Genomic DNA, 15018 nt, shown 5'->3' on the forward strand with positions numbered 1-15018 from the left:
TCTATCTAATATTGTTTTGTTATATCATCCAGCAGTGAACAGAAAACATTGCTGAGTTATACTTAGTATAGTATAGGCCCTCTTTTGGCCAGATCAGAGATATGTATAGATACATGGGAACTGCGATGAGTAATAGTCTACAGGCTAATGCTCCCAAACTTGCTGCTCAAGGGCAATGACCATAAAGGTTACGTTTTTTTCACTGAGTTATATCTAATTAAGGTAACCTTTAGGGCAGCTGAAGTGAATAACCTATTGGTTTTAGTGAATAACCCATTAGTTTCTTATCTGCCTTGAGGACTTGGGCAGTGGGATAGCCTCCTAACTTATTTGTTTGTGACTCCTTATTCTGGATTATGCTTCTATTAGTCTATTTACAGCATGTAAAATAACTCCAGAGAAGCATGGCACTTTACTTTGTATTTTTACAAACACAGGTAAGGCTAAAAGACCAAGCAAGGATATGATATATGAGTCCTCCAAATAGAAAAGTCACTAGATCATGTGAACCCACCAATGTCTTCCTGAACATGGAATACAATATTTGTCTAGCTTTAGTCATTAAAAGAGATTTAAAGTGGTTCTAAACTTTTTTTTACCTTAATGCATACCTGAATGCACAAGATGTTATAGAAGGTAATGGCTCAATGCAGCTAACCTGCAGGATATCTTCAGGTGCACTGCCCTGCACCCACGGTGCTGGTAAACCACAGTGCATCAGTGTGAAAGCAGCCCTATAGGGGGCTCAGGACAGTAAGGGCTCGTTTACATTTGCGGTTTGGAGGGCAGTAATACCCCATAGATCTTTGTATCCCGTGACCGGTTACCAAATAACTTAAGTGTCCCTCGCTCCTCAAGAGGTTGCACACCCCTGGTGTACAATTTCCAGACTTCTGAGAATGAATCAGAAAACATTCCTCTTAAATCCCAGACAATTGCATGCTCACAATTTGGTAATCGGTGTCTGAGGTGAATTGCCAGGGCAGCAGTTGTCACACTTCAGGTGACCTCTGTCCCCACCTCAAGAATCAAATTGATATTATGTGGAGCTAATTTTATTAGAATATGTCTGGTTATTCAAGTTCTTACTCAAGACTGGTTCTTTTAAAGTAAGGTTTAGATCACTATGCAAATTTGTTCCAAAATTCTTAACTTGGGTATATGGCTGTTGAAGGCCTGATTTGGTCAGTCTCGTAATAGGTAATACGCATGGGCAATTTCCATGTCATGCATTTGCACTGAATTCTGTTCACTGCTTTACATGCATAGCGCCAGTACAGCTTTAGCCCTATATATAAATATATCTTGTATAGTACTGGCCAAGCTGTGTTCTTTTTTCTCTGCTTATAATATAAGTGATTTCTCACTTTAATCCACCTGTGAACTCCTGCACAAGGCTCCTTCCTTAGGCAGCAATGAAAAGTAAGTCTTGCTGGTATAATACATTCGTTCACCCAGCATGCACTTTCATTATGAAATCCTAACTAAGATTGCCTTAATAACACAGTTAAATAAATTATTGGACAACAGTTCCAACATGTTAAATCTCTAGTGACGCTGGTCTTTCCAGGTCTTCTTATGGTCTTCAAAGTTCTTCTAAAGCAAGAACTATTGCTCACAGTCCATAAATTGGAGGATTATTTTACAGTAGCAATAAACATTGTTTGACTCTCCACCTGCAAATGGTGGGCTTTGGTCTGTTACCAATTTACTGAGCACATAAGTGGGAGGAAGAACAAGTGGGAAACCAAGTTTTATAGCTATGCAAGTAGATCTAAAGCAGGAGTTCACTTTTGGATGTAAATGGGACATCTCCATAATGGACAATAAACTTTTTCTCAAATGTAATAAACTTTATCTGAAGTATAATAAACTTGTTGTACACAAAGGGATAAAACAGTGTGCTGGACAAACTGACGTAATTTTAAGTACACTGATCAACCTATTATTACTTAAGCATTTACTTAAGTAGTTTAATGATTAAAATGAATATTTGTTTTTATGTTAATCAGCATCATTAAGTATGTGTCACCCAATAGTGAATAGGAAGTAATGTACACCTATTTGACTTAATTGGAACATTTGATGTTGTGAGACAGAACAGCGAAATTTTCTTTTTTTAATTCTTCCCTAATACTGCTACAGGCATTTTTACAGATCATGTCAGCCAATATTATTAATTCTAATAAAATTATGATTACATTTTGCTTGGTGCCAGACAGAAATTGTAGACAGGCAACCATTACAAATTAAATTTCCTTTTGGGCACAAAAATAAAAGCCTATAGGAACAGAATGCGTAATACTCATTGGTTGCAGTCATTTTAATTCACTACACTGTCTGATAATATCTTTTTAAGAATGGAGGTGATTATTTCACTACTCTGTTTTATTTATATAAATTTATATCTAGTCAGAAGTGGGACCTGTAAGGCTTTGTTCACATTATTACCATTTTTGTATTTTTTAATGTTGTCATTTTTCTTGTGCAATAAAAAAATTGCATTGGAATAATGAAACTAGCTTATTCTTTTCCATATTTTCAGATGCTTACCATTGCCTAAAAGCTGATTGTGTTTAATGACTTATTAAAGGGATTGTCTTTTATGAGGTGCAAAACCCTTCCTTTGGCTGAGTGATTGTGACTAGCAGTATGCCAATAGGCACCTCCAAATGTTCTATAAGCCTTGACCTTGGAGGCTTACAGCAAAATCTGCTAAAAAAAAGTTGGCTTTACTGGAGCTAAATCTATGTTGTGCCAGAGAAACTTCTAGCAGTTCTTAGTCCTCTAGGAACTTGGGAGCTCCTAAAGACATAGAAAACAGTTGTAACAACAGGAATGCACATGGTATTACCTTTGCCAGTGCTATATATAAACATCATGCTGACAAATGCTAGTACATACTGTATGAGGAATGGAACCAATTTGTAGAATACATTTCTTTTGTTGTGTAACTGCAAAAATCCAAAAACCAAAAACACAGTATTGGAAGTAACTCGAAGTAGCTGAAACTATCAAACAAAAGATAGGAGAAACAACGGCAAGTTGCCTGAGATACATGGCCATCTGACTCCTCCATCTACCATACTTTTTGGATTTACACATAAGTGGCCAGACAATGGGACAAAATTTGTAAACCCCTTGAATATATGCTGCTCATGAATAACGCTGCCCTCTAGGTACAGGCCTGTGTGTATAAAACCTGTTATGTTCTGATCTCTCCTTTTTAAAAATGCTAGTTGCCTGGTTGTCATTGCTGATTTTTTCTAAACTTTCAGATAATGGTCCAGAACAAGTATGCAGTTATGTTATCTCTCTACACAAAAGAAAGGAAAGCGCAACCAATTGCAATAAACCTTGAATTAAGAAAACATAAACACACACAATGGGCATGCACTCACATGGTCAAAAGGAAAAAATGTTAGCACACCATTGTAAAGGGGCCCTTACTGTGGAGGAGTGGGTTTTAGGCTGAACTGCTGAATCGGTTGAAATTCAAACCGTTAAATAGCCGGCTGAATGTACCAAGTTGGTCGTTCGATCAACTTGGGTACAACTTGCCTGCCAGATTCTTGTGATTATCACAGGTGGCCACTATAGCCGCTAGTGATAATCACTGTCTTCTCCTGGCTGGGGCGGCTTCTGCTGCCCGCCCCCGCCAGAAGCAGACAATGGTTTAGCAGTAGGGATTCCCCTGTCAACACTGTCTGTGTTTGTAGGAATCGTGAAAATTTATTTCCTGCAACCCGTGGTTGCAGGAAAGAAATTTGCACCCTGTATAGCCTGCCTAAGTCAAGTGAAAAGGAATGAATAAAATCAGAGACCTGGAGTGCTGATGAGGCTAATAATGACCTCTTATAACCTAGAGGTCCAACATTGCATTCACTGTTTACTGTGGAGGAGTAGGTTTGGATCAAGGTGGGAAGGAGTGGTTATAATCAGAGCTCTAGAGTGCTGATAACGCTGGTTTTGACTTCCTATAACCTGAAGGCCCACCATCTCTGACACAGCAGCCGGATCAGGTAGTAGTGGGGCCGGTGTTCTCCGTGTGTCTCTCCCTCCCTGGGTTTCCATCCTTCGTTAGATCATCTGTAAGCGTGGACATCGATTGGTAACAGTTTTCCATCAGTGACGGCAAGATTTTACAATGCACATCAGTGTTTTCTGCTAAACATTCAGGTGAAGCTATACCAGAGATGGGCTGCCATTTCTCTAGTGGTTGTGGAAGACAGTTTTTCAGGATGTATTTTTTACCTTTCAACCATGTAAGTGCGATCCTATTGCGTGTGCTTATGTTTACTCAATTAAAGGTTTTATTGCGCTAGGTTGCGCTTCCTTTTCTTTTGTGTTTTGGATACAGATTGTTTGGAAGCCCTTGTTGGACAGTTCAAGGGATAGCTGCATACACCCTGACGCAATCTTATTGTTTTCTTTTTTGAGTCTGTGCTGTACACTGGCTGTAACTTAAAGCTGGGTTGTATCACCTCCTGGCAGAAAGTGGAAAACTCCTAATAAATAAAAAGGGAAATACTCATATTGTGATAACTCTGAACTACTGAGTTGTTTTCCCCTTGAAAAAATGTTGATCATTTTATTTTGTAGGTAAAGGGATTTGTCCAGCAACTCTGTGCTATCCTGTTTCTTGTTTGTAATAATTCTTTTTACAACCATCAATTCACTTTCCAGGGTGAAGGAATGTTGCCATATTTTGGTAATTTCCGACTCCTAGCTGAATTCTCCACACCTTTTGTCAATCAACGGTAGGTGAAACACTTCAAATTATAATGTTATCTGTATAGTTCTTGTTTCAAGCAGTATTAAAACCTAAGAGCAAAAATGTATTATAATGCAGCTTACTAAATCTTAGATGTGATGACTGCATTAGTTTTCTTTATTAGGCTTTCTTTCTTCTATTTTCATCTGGTGATCTGGTCGGTAAGTATGTTATTTTTCAAAAGAACAAGCTCTCCTCCAGATGTAGCATTTTACATGGCTGAGAAAAACCATTTAACACTGACAGGGGTGCTTACAGTGACCAGATTTTATCTATTCATGTAAAACCTTTATCCCAAAAGGAAAACAAAATGCTGCTGTAACTGATTGTAAAATATTAGCTGGAGTTTGGCTTCAATTTGTTAGTAAATCTAAATCTACTAATACAGCTTACAATCCCTTCCCCCAGGATTGACAATGCTGCTGTCCACTGTGCCCCCTGTGCTCTTTCATCCAGACTGGGGGCACTCTAATACAGGAGACATGTTACTGGCCAGATAACCAGGCCAAAACAGAGGGGAAAAAGAAAAGAAAACTAGTGCAGTCACCACATCGAATTATTGTTAAGCTGCAATCATTTTTTTTTGTTTTGGATTTAACACTGCTTTCAGGTTCGATAAGATTTCATATACACATTAGACCTGGCCTAGACAAATTTGTTAGGGGTTTGCCAATCACAGCCTCAATTGTAAATCAGCAGTTTTGTTGTAGCATCTATGTTGCTTTCTTACTTTGACTAGGCCTGTACTTATTCCTAGACTCCCTGCTATCTTTTGACAACATCCCTAAAGTCTAACAAACTATTTTGTGTCCCAATGCAGTCTAATATGATGGTCTTGTTTTGATCCTTCCCCCAGTTGCCAATTTTTCAATAGGAATAGAGAGCTTGTTTGGCCTTCATCAGAAGGAGGTAAAAAAAGAAATGTGTAAGCTGATTGTATAAGTGCACATGTGACAGCACTGTTGAGCACTGTACAAAGTTATTTTTATAAAATAAGCTATAAAGAGATCCTCCCTTCTTCTTGTCCAACCATTGCTTAAAGAACAAGATCATATTTTGGGAAAATGTTGGGTTTGCCCCCTCAATATATCCACTGGTGTCATCCCTTTGCGCAGGTCTGTACTTACATCATCCATCACCTATGGCCTCCCATGCTGTCTGCAGCCCAGCCATTAAAAATCTAGCACTTTCCTTTTCCAATACTGCATTGTCACGTACCTGACGGTGGAGACTGACGTGTAGGGGGAAGGCTTCTCCTACAACTCTGGCTCAAGGACCACCGATGTTGTAACAGTGGCCGTGAGAGCGTGGTGGTGTAGCATTAGTAGCGCTATGGCCAGCATGTTTCTGACATGCACATTAACATCCAATAGACTTGAATGGGACTCTCCCCTACTATATGGGTACATCACATTCATTTCTCTGGGATATTAGGGTGCAGTCTTGTGCAGCCCAGCTCTAAATTTTTACTGATCAGGTTGCAGACAGTTGCAGGAGAAGGTATGTATGAACTTGCAAGGGGGAAGGTACATCCAGCCGGTTGTGTTGAGGCCTAGAAAGGGGGACTGGCTGAATGTTGCCCAAAATATAACCTTATACTTTAAGCTTTTAAAAAAAATTGACATTTTTATGCAAAAAAAAAGGAGTTGGGTATAACATTCAAAAAGAAGAGACTTAGTATTAAAATAAACCCTGTCACTAACCTCTTCATATCAATAAAAATCTTTCCATAAGAATATATGTGCATTTAACATATTTTATTTATGTTATTTACAGTGGCGGCTGGTGCTCCAAATTTTTTTTTGGGGGGGGGGGGGGGCGCAAACAGAAAAATGTAATAGGCATTGCTTCGCGGCAAAAAACACGGCAAAAAATTGCGTGACTTTAAGGTCACGCAAGTGTGAAAGGGGCCTTCAGTAATCAAGGTACAGTGCCTTGAAGCAACAATAGGTCACCTAAAGCAACAATAGATCCCCCAGAACAATAGGCCCAAGCAACAATAGATCCCACAGCAAAGATAGACTACTTGCCACAAAATACCTCCCCCTCCAGCAACAATAGCACCACCCAAACAACAATAATAGATCTCCCAGTAGCCAGCATCAATAGACCCTACAGCAGAGCCCTGGGGGTGTAAGAGAGCCCTGGGGGGTGTAGGAGAGCCCTGGGGGATGTTGGAGAGCCCTGTGGGTGTAGGAGAGCACTGGGGGGTGTAGGAGAGCAATGGGGGGTGTAGGAGAGCCCTGGGTGTGTAGGAGAGCACTGGGGGATGTTGGAGAGCACTGGGGGGTGTAGGAGAGCCCTGGGGGGTGTAGGAGAGCCCTGGGGGGTGTAGGAGAGCCCTGGGGTATATTGAAGAGCACCGGGGGATGTTGAAGAGCACCGGGGGATGTTGGAGAGCACTGGGGGGTGTAGGAGAGCCCTGGGGGGTGTAGGAGAGCCCTGGGGGGTGTAGGAGAGCCCTGGGGGATATTGAAGAGCACCGGGGGATGTTGAAGAGCACCGGGGGATGTTGGAGAGCACTGGGGGTTGTAGGAGAGCCCTGAGGGTGTAGGAAAGCCCTGGGGGGTGTAGGAGAGCCCTGGGGGTGTAGGAGAGCACTGGGGGGTGTAGGAGAGCCCTGGGGGTATAGGAGAGCACTGGGGGGTGTAGGAGAGCCCTGGGGGTTGTAGGAGAGCCCTGGGCGGGGTGTAGGAGAGCACTGGGGGGTGTAGGAGAGCATTGGGGGGTGTAGGAGAGCATTGGGGGGTGTAGGAGAGCCCTGGGTGTGTAGGAGAGCCCTGGGTGTGTAGGAGAGCACTGGGGGATGTTGGAGAGCACTGGGGGGTGTAGGAGAGCCCTGGGGGGTGTAGGAGAGCCCTGGGGGGTGTAGGAGAGCCCGGGGGGATATTGAAGAGCACCGGGGGATGTTGAAGAGCACCGGGGGATGTTGGAGAGCACTGGGGGTTGTAGGAGAGCCCTGAGGGTGTAGGAAAGCCCTGGGGGGTGTAGGAGAGCCCTGGGGGTGTAGGAGAGCACTGGGGGGTGTAGGAGAGCCCTGGGGGTATAGGAGAGCACTGGGTGGTGTAGGAGAGCCCTGGGGGTTGTAGGAGAGCCCTGGGGGGGGTGTAGGAGAGCACTGGGGGGTGTAGGAGAGCCCTGGGGTGTAGGAGAGCCCTGGGGGATGTTGGAGAGCACTGGGGGTGTAGGAGAGCCCTGTGGGATGTTGGAGAGCCATGGGGGGTGTAGGAGAGCCCAGGGGTGTAGGAGAGCCCTGGGGGGTGAAGGAGAGCCCTGGGGGTGTAGGGGAAGCACTGGGGGTGTAGGAGAGCACTGGGAGTGTAGGAGAGCACTGGGGGTGTAGGAGAGCCCTGAGGGGTGTAGGAGAGCACTGGGGGTGTAGGAGAGCCCTGGTGGGTGTAGGAGAGCCATGGGGGTGTAGGAGAGCCCTGGGGGGTATTGGAGAGCACTGGGGGTGTTGGAGAGCACTGGGGGTTGTAGGAGAGCCCTGAGGGTGTAGGAAAGCCCTGGGGGGTGTAGGAGAGCCCTGGGGGGGTGTAGGAGAGCCCTGGGGGTATAGGAGAGCCCTGGGGGGTGTAGGAGAGCCCTGGGGGTTGTAGGAGAGCCCTGGGGGGTGTAGGAGAGCACTGGGGGTGTAGGAGAGCCCTGGGGGATGTTGGAGAGCACTTGGGGGGTGTTGGAGAGCCCTGGGGGATGTTGGAGAGCACTGGGGGTGTAGGAGAGCACTGGGGGGTGTAGGAGAGCCCTGTGGGATGTTGGAGAGCCATGGGGGGTGTAGGAGAGCCCAGGGGTGTAGAAGAGCCCTGGGGGGTGTAGGAGAGCCCTGGGGGTGTAGGAGAGCACTGGGGGGTGTAGGGAAGCACTGGGGGGTGTAGGGAAGCACTGGGGGTGTAGGGAAGCACTGGGGGTGTAGGAGAGCACTGGGAATGTAGGAGAGCACTGGGGGTGTAGGAGAGCCCTGAGGGGTGTAGGAGAGCACTGGGGGTGTAGGAGAGCCCTGGTGGGTGTAGGAGAGCCATGGGGGTGTAGGAGAGCCCTGGGGGGTATTGGAGAGCACTGGGGGTGTTGGAGAGCACTGGGGGATGTAGGAGAGCCCTGAGGGGGGTGTAGCAGAGCCCTGGGGGTGTAGGAGAGCACTTGGGGTGTAGGAGAGCATTGGGGGTGTAGGGGAGCACTGGGAGGTGTAGGAGAGCCCTGGGGGTGTAGGAGAGCACTGGGGGGGTGTAGGAGAGCACTGGGGGTGTAGGAGAGCCCTGGGGGGTGTAGGAGAGCCCTGGGGGGGGGGGAGCACTGGGGGATGTTGGATAGCAGTTGAGCTGAAGAGCCCTGGGGCTGGTCAGAGAGCACTGGGGGGTCAGTAGAAAGACACTGGATAAGAGGAGCAGTAGAGGCGGCTGCATTTTGACGAATCAAGCTCTATATTTTCCTTCTACATCCTCAGAATGCCTGCTTCTCCTCCTCCCCCTCCTACAGGCTTTCAGAGGATGCAGAAGGAAATGTAGGGCTTGATTCTTCTAAATGCAGCCGCCTTGTCATTCCTCCTACCCAGGCTCACTAGGGGGCGGTGGCCACACTCACGGTTCTCTCTAATCCAGGATCTGTGGTATCTGTGGTGTCTGCAGCAACTGCCTCCTCTAGCTCCTCTCCCCTTCATGTTCACGCTGAACCCATCGAGAGGCTGGATCAGAGGCTGTGACGCCTGGCCTAAGCACCGACCCTATGACGTCGGACGTCCTGATTGGTCCAGGCTTGACCAATCTCAGGACGGCAATTGTGAATGGGTGTCCGGGGCGCATCGTTCTGTGCCCCGAGGACACTCTAACGGACGGCCAATCACATCAACAGAAAAGAGGCACATGATGCCTAAACCCCCACCCCTCCCATAGCCAGCAATGTGTTCGGCGCCCCGCTGCAATAATAAAGGTACACTTTTTTTATGCTAATTTTACTGTGACTAGCCTTGGGGGGGGGGGCGGCGCCCTTGCGCCCCTTATTGACCAGCCGCCACTGGTTATTTGAAAAACAGGAAGATCCTGCGCTAAGTGAAATGATATAAACAAAAATTGATAATGTGAAGAAGCTGAGACTTGATCTATATAAATCAAAAATTCTGGGAAAACAAATAGTGCAGTGCTAACATAAAAAGTGAAACATAATAATTGAGGTGATATAAAGTGGTTGCCACATATATAAATCACAAAATAATTGGCGCAACTCCAAACTGATAAAGTGACCAAAAAGTGCCAATATGATCAATAATCAATGTGCATATAAAGTAGAAAAAGTCCAAACGTCCAAAGTGTATATGCAAGTCCCAGAGTGGATGATAAATGAGGAAGACGTTGAATTCCCAAGGAAAAAATAGCTGGAAAAACACCCGTGACAAATCTGCATTATTGGCTGCTTACCAGAAAAAACGGCCCCCAAATCAATGGTCAGGCCACATACGCTGAGATATATATCTGTATACTCCTCTTAGTGGGATCCTAAGTGGGGCAATAAATCTCTCCCAGGTCAGGTTAAGCACGATCCGAGCACATGTGAGTCACATATATGGGGAAAGAGACACGGAGACCCATAGTGTAAACCAGTAAAGATATGCAGTATAATTTATTAAAGGTTGCACTTACATCCAGTAGGTAAAAGAATCGCATCAGTACAGCATATAAAATCTGGGCCGTCCCACGTGTAGTGTATAAGCCAGGCTTCAAGGGGCGTGGTGGTTGAGCATCAGGTGACGGGACGCCCCAGATTTTATATGCTGTACTGATCTGTGCATTTACCTGCAATTTTTAAATTGGTGACAAGGTCTCTTTAAATATCAGCAAATTTGTATAGGTTTACTGTGCAGAGTGTTCTGCTTATGCTGCTGCTGTTAATTTGGGAATACCACAGACATTACTAAAGACTTTATTTCGTTGTGCAGTCTGTGCCCCTTATATGTGGATAGTCTATTTAGTCTACGGACCCAACATCAAATCATGCATCTAGCCTGTTCTAGTGGCTTTTAAGAGCCTGGAGCAAGTATTTTTAGATTGTACATGCTGACCTCCTGCCTGTTCAGTATCAATTAAATGCTTCGTAGGCATTGATTGACCTTGGAACTTTTTTTTAGTGTTCCCTAAATACATTTTATTGGCAAAGGTCACAGCCACTCTGCTGTAATTTATCATAAAGATCTTTAAATTTACTGTCTCCAAACTGACAAATCTACCACAAAATAAAAATGCTTCTAGCCTGTCTCAAGTTTTGATGTTTAATGACTTAAATTATTAAGGCCAAAAAATGTGCATAAAAGAAATGGGGAGGTATGCAATTGCAGCCTACGTTTTTTCTCAACTCAGACTTTTAAAGGTTATGCAGAGTTTTATACATATTCTTTAGGTTTTTTGCATACAGTAAAGGAGGATAAGGACCCTTCCAAATGTGTATTGCTGACTTTGCCTCTGTGACGGACCCCCTTACTCGAAAAGGGTATGTCCGCCGTAGAAGCTTTCCTTGCCTGATATCAGCACGATCCAAGATCCCTTAGCCCACCAAATCAATTATGGAGACATCAGTGTTGGGTGGTAAGAAGCATAAGACTGTTTATTCACACACACAAATAGATATACACTCAGGGGACAATCTCCCCTTCTTTGCATAATGACACAGGGTGGGGTAAACTACATTCAGTAACATGGCACACAAGTATCTTCAATTTTCCAACAGTAGACAGTCTTTAGTAAGGACTGCTGGAGAAATCCTCCCTCCCATCTAGCAGCTAATCCACATACACATATACATCCCATAATAGGTTTATCCCAAGGCAGACGGAAACAATAGAACAATGGGATACCGACACATAACATTAACAAACCCCACCCCACCTCAAACTATCTAGCAATGGTCTATGAGATAAACTCCTATAAGCAGCCCGAAAAGGTCAAACTAATTTCTCTTCATATATTTCCTGAGTGATATTGTTCATAAATATTACTATCCTGAGTGAAAAAGCCCCTTCATTCTTCACAAACCACACATATAGTAGTCAGGATTACCGGGGTAACATGAAATGCTGAGTCCAGTGTGGTTGTACAGTGAGTCTGATTAGTGCAGACCCGACTGGGGTTCTCGGTCACCCTATGCCCCTAATAGACACAGGATGACTTACACATAGGAGGGGTCGGGGGAGCTGGACAAGGAGTTTCCCGACCTCTCTAAGGTAATCTGGGTTCTATAAGCCCCCTGCCCAAAGTGACTCCTGTCACAGCCTCCACTGGGGATATAGAGGGCTTCTGATTGGGCAGACTGTTTTCAAGACAGAGGCCTGCTTACACATTCCAACAAAGTCCACGCTCATATGCATTTTCAGCACTTTACTGCAACTTCATGATTCTTCCATAACTCATCACATTTGACATACCTGCTACCATAACCTTTGGCGCAGAACCCTATTAGCATAAATAGATTCTGTAGCAGTCTATCCAGTGCAGAGCACAACTCACATTTAAGCCATCTTTCCCTTCTCTGCTAGGGAGTACCACAATTTTAGGACCACTTCTTCATGTATATTAATTCCTCAGCCTTAGGCTATCCATCAACAAGTTACAGGACCCACAGATGAGGATTAGGGGGTGACAAGGTCCTTCAATTATCATATTAATCATTTCCAAATGTCCCTTCTATAACTTTGCCCACCCAGACAACCTCCCTGATGACATCTATTCCCAGGTTTTAGCTACAACTCTCGTAAGAGAACTCTGTCCAAACCTCCAAGGTCATCCGCAGTCACTACAGGACCTGCAGAAGAAGGTTAGAGGTAGACAGGGAGACTCCAGCTAGTTCTCACATGATCTGTACCTGGAGATATAGCCCTGCAGAGGGCCCTTTAGATCAGCTCAGTGTAGGTCTATAGCTTGGAAGCTCTTGGGTGTCTTGCTCCCATACCCTGACTGGCTGGATTCTACCCACAGCTGGCATTTATAAGGGCAATAACCTCCTCCATGACATAGCAACAGGAGGAATCCAACATAAAGGGGCACTGCACCTGCCAACAGGGAGATTCACTCTCTGTTTGATTTGGGGACCATATTCACTGGGCCAGAAGGTGATGGGAGACCCAAAATTTATAGTTGTCACTAGAACAGGAAGTGAATGAAGATCAGAACAGAAGACGTCCTCTTATATCCTATTGCATCTCTGGGACTGGAAGTGAAGGAAAATGAAATAAAAAATCAAACTTATGCGTTTAACCCTTCCCTACTCCATCCATAACTTTTAAAAATGATTTTGTTATACATACTTTCCCACCTACACATTGGAAAAGCTGGTGGCTCCTAATCATGACTGTCACTGACAGCTCTGGTTTCCATTGATGATCGGGAACCAATCCGCTTGGTCCCTGGTAATGTGATCATCATGTCAGCTAGGACATATTGACCAAATGCAAATAAATACTGTAATTAAAATGCAATATTAAAAAAGAACATTAATAAGTATTTTACATATACTGTATATGCATTTTTCAGCCTAAAAAAGAAACAAAACAGGTTTTTTATTAAAATAGTGTACCGGACCCTAAACTCGCCTTGTCTGTTTAAACAGAAAAATTGGTTTCTATTTAGCTCTCTACTGCGCATTATGATATCACCCCCAGGGTCTATAATGATCATAGGGAATTGTCATATATCAGGCATTTTCATTTGACATCTTTCCTATATATTTGTGTAACAGTGCACTACTAGTATTATTTTTTTCAGTTATGGCAGTTAATGGCAACTGTGTAACAAATAAGAGCCTTGTATGTCCATAGAAAGTATAAGGTATACAAAATATTCATAGAATTATTGTCAAAGTTAACACATGCATGCTGTCGCTGCCAAATTTTGCCTGATGTAGGTATCAGTGGCTTCTGGGTACAAAAGGGTTAAAGACCATTTTGGTAGAGAAACATTATCATACTAATTCTGCTGCTAACAAAACTGCTTGATTAGATGTATTTATTTTTGCTTCATTGTCTAGCTTCATCTGGCATTAAATTTGTCACTTTTGTTGAGTTACGCAGGTGGTTCTTCGAAGTGCTGGGATACCACAAACATTCCGTGCCCAACATGGTGAATGGAGTTTTGATGACAGTCGTCTTCTTCATTGTCAGGATAGCTGTCATACCAACCTACTATGGGCGCGTCTTTTCTACTTTTGGCACAGAGGCATTTCATAGACTGGGTCTGGGGGCACAATGCGCTTGGATAATCTCCAGTGTATCTCTGGATATAATGAACGTCATGTGGATGATGAAGATCACTAAGGGATGCTACAAAGTCCTCTATCATACTGATGGCTTTTTGACCAAAACTCAGAAAAATGGGAAGACTGATTAGATTCAAGAGCGTCTCATGTGTCTTCCAACCGGCAGCAGTTGGGGGCTCGTCAGGACCTGCATGTGATTTTTTTTTTCCATCATATAAATAATGAACTTCTGTTATTACCTCTTTGTAACGTTAATCGCTAATGTTCACATCTTGCAGTTCTACCAACACACTAATCCAAAGAGCGAGACTATATTTCTGCCAATATTTTAATAGAGATTTCCGTATTAGTACAAGAAATTTTATGTACTCTGTAATGCAGCGCTACATTCTGACATCCATATATCTTTGTAGGATATCCCAGAGAGAGGAGACTGACTAGTAATATCAAAATGCTCTATTTGGTAGAATATGTCAATTTTGAGTTATGCTCTTAATTTTGCAGTTACTACTGGTTAGTCTTTTTTTTTAAAATGGAAACATTAATTCCTGTGTTAGTACTATGTAAACCTAAAGTGTATAAACATATGCAGTACATCTCTTTAGTGCATGAACATTTCCCCATATTTTGTATCTTTAGGAACACTGCAAACACAGAAGAGGAGTTATTAATCCTGACAAATGTCTTGTGAGCACCTAACTGTTCTGGGCTAACAATGCTGCTTCTTCTGCACTAAAATCCCCAGCATTGTTATCATCACTGTCTGAGATCTCCTAGGCTTGACTACAGAAAAACTCCCTCACTTCTCCATTACATATGGGGGGTGGGATGGTAGTCTAGAAGGGGAGAACGCAGGAAGGTCTCACAACATTACTTGGAATTTCAGTGCAGCAAAAGCATCAATGTCAGCCTAGAAAAGAAAGTTGGGAGCTTTCTCGATGTTGGGATCACCAGAATTTTTCTCTACTTGTAGTGTTTTTAAAGAGGCGAACTAAAGCGAAATGTACATGTAT

General features: G+C 43.9%; 1 protein-coding gene across 2 annotated transcripts in view; it reads left to right on the forward strand.

Annotated features, from left to right (window-relative positions):
• Window positions 1-14364, forward strand: part of TLCD4 (TLC domain containing 4) — a 135930-nt gene extending 121566 nt beyond the window's left edge. For both annotated transcript variants that reach the window (XM_082265864.1, XM_082265865.1), the window contains exons 6-7: window positions 4687-4760; window positions 13821-14364. In XM_082265864.1, coding sequence (XP_082121990.1) covers window positions 4687-4760; window positions 13821-14136 — 390 coding nt within the window. In that variant the 3' untranslated portion in view covers window positions 14137-14364. The remainder of the gene's footprint in view (window positions 1-4686; window positions 4761-13820) is intronic.
• Window positions 14365-15018: the final 654 nt, after the last annotated feature.

Source organism: Pelophylax lessonae (genome assembly GCF_965119305.1).
Source record: "Pelophylax lessonae genome assembly, chromosome: 8".
Classification (NCBI taxonomy): Eukaryota; Metazoa; Chordata; class Amphibia; order Anura; family Ranidae; genus Pelophylax; species Pelophylax lessonae.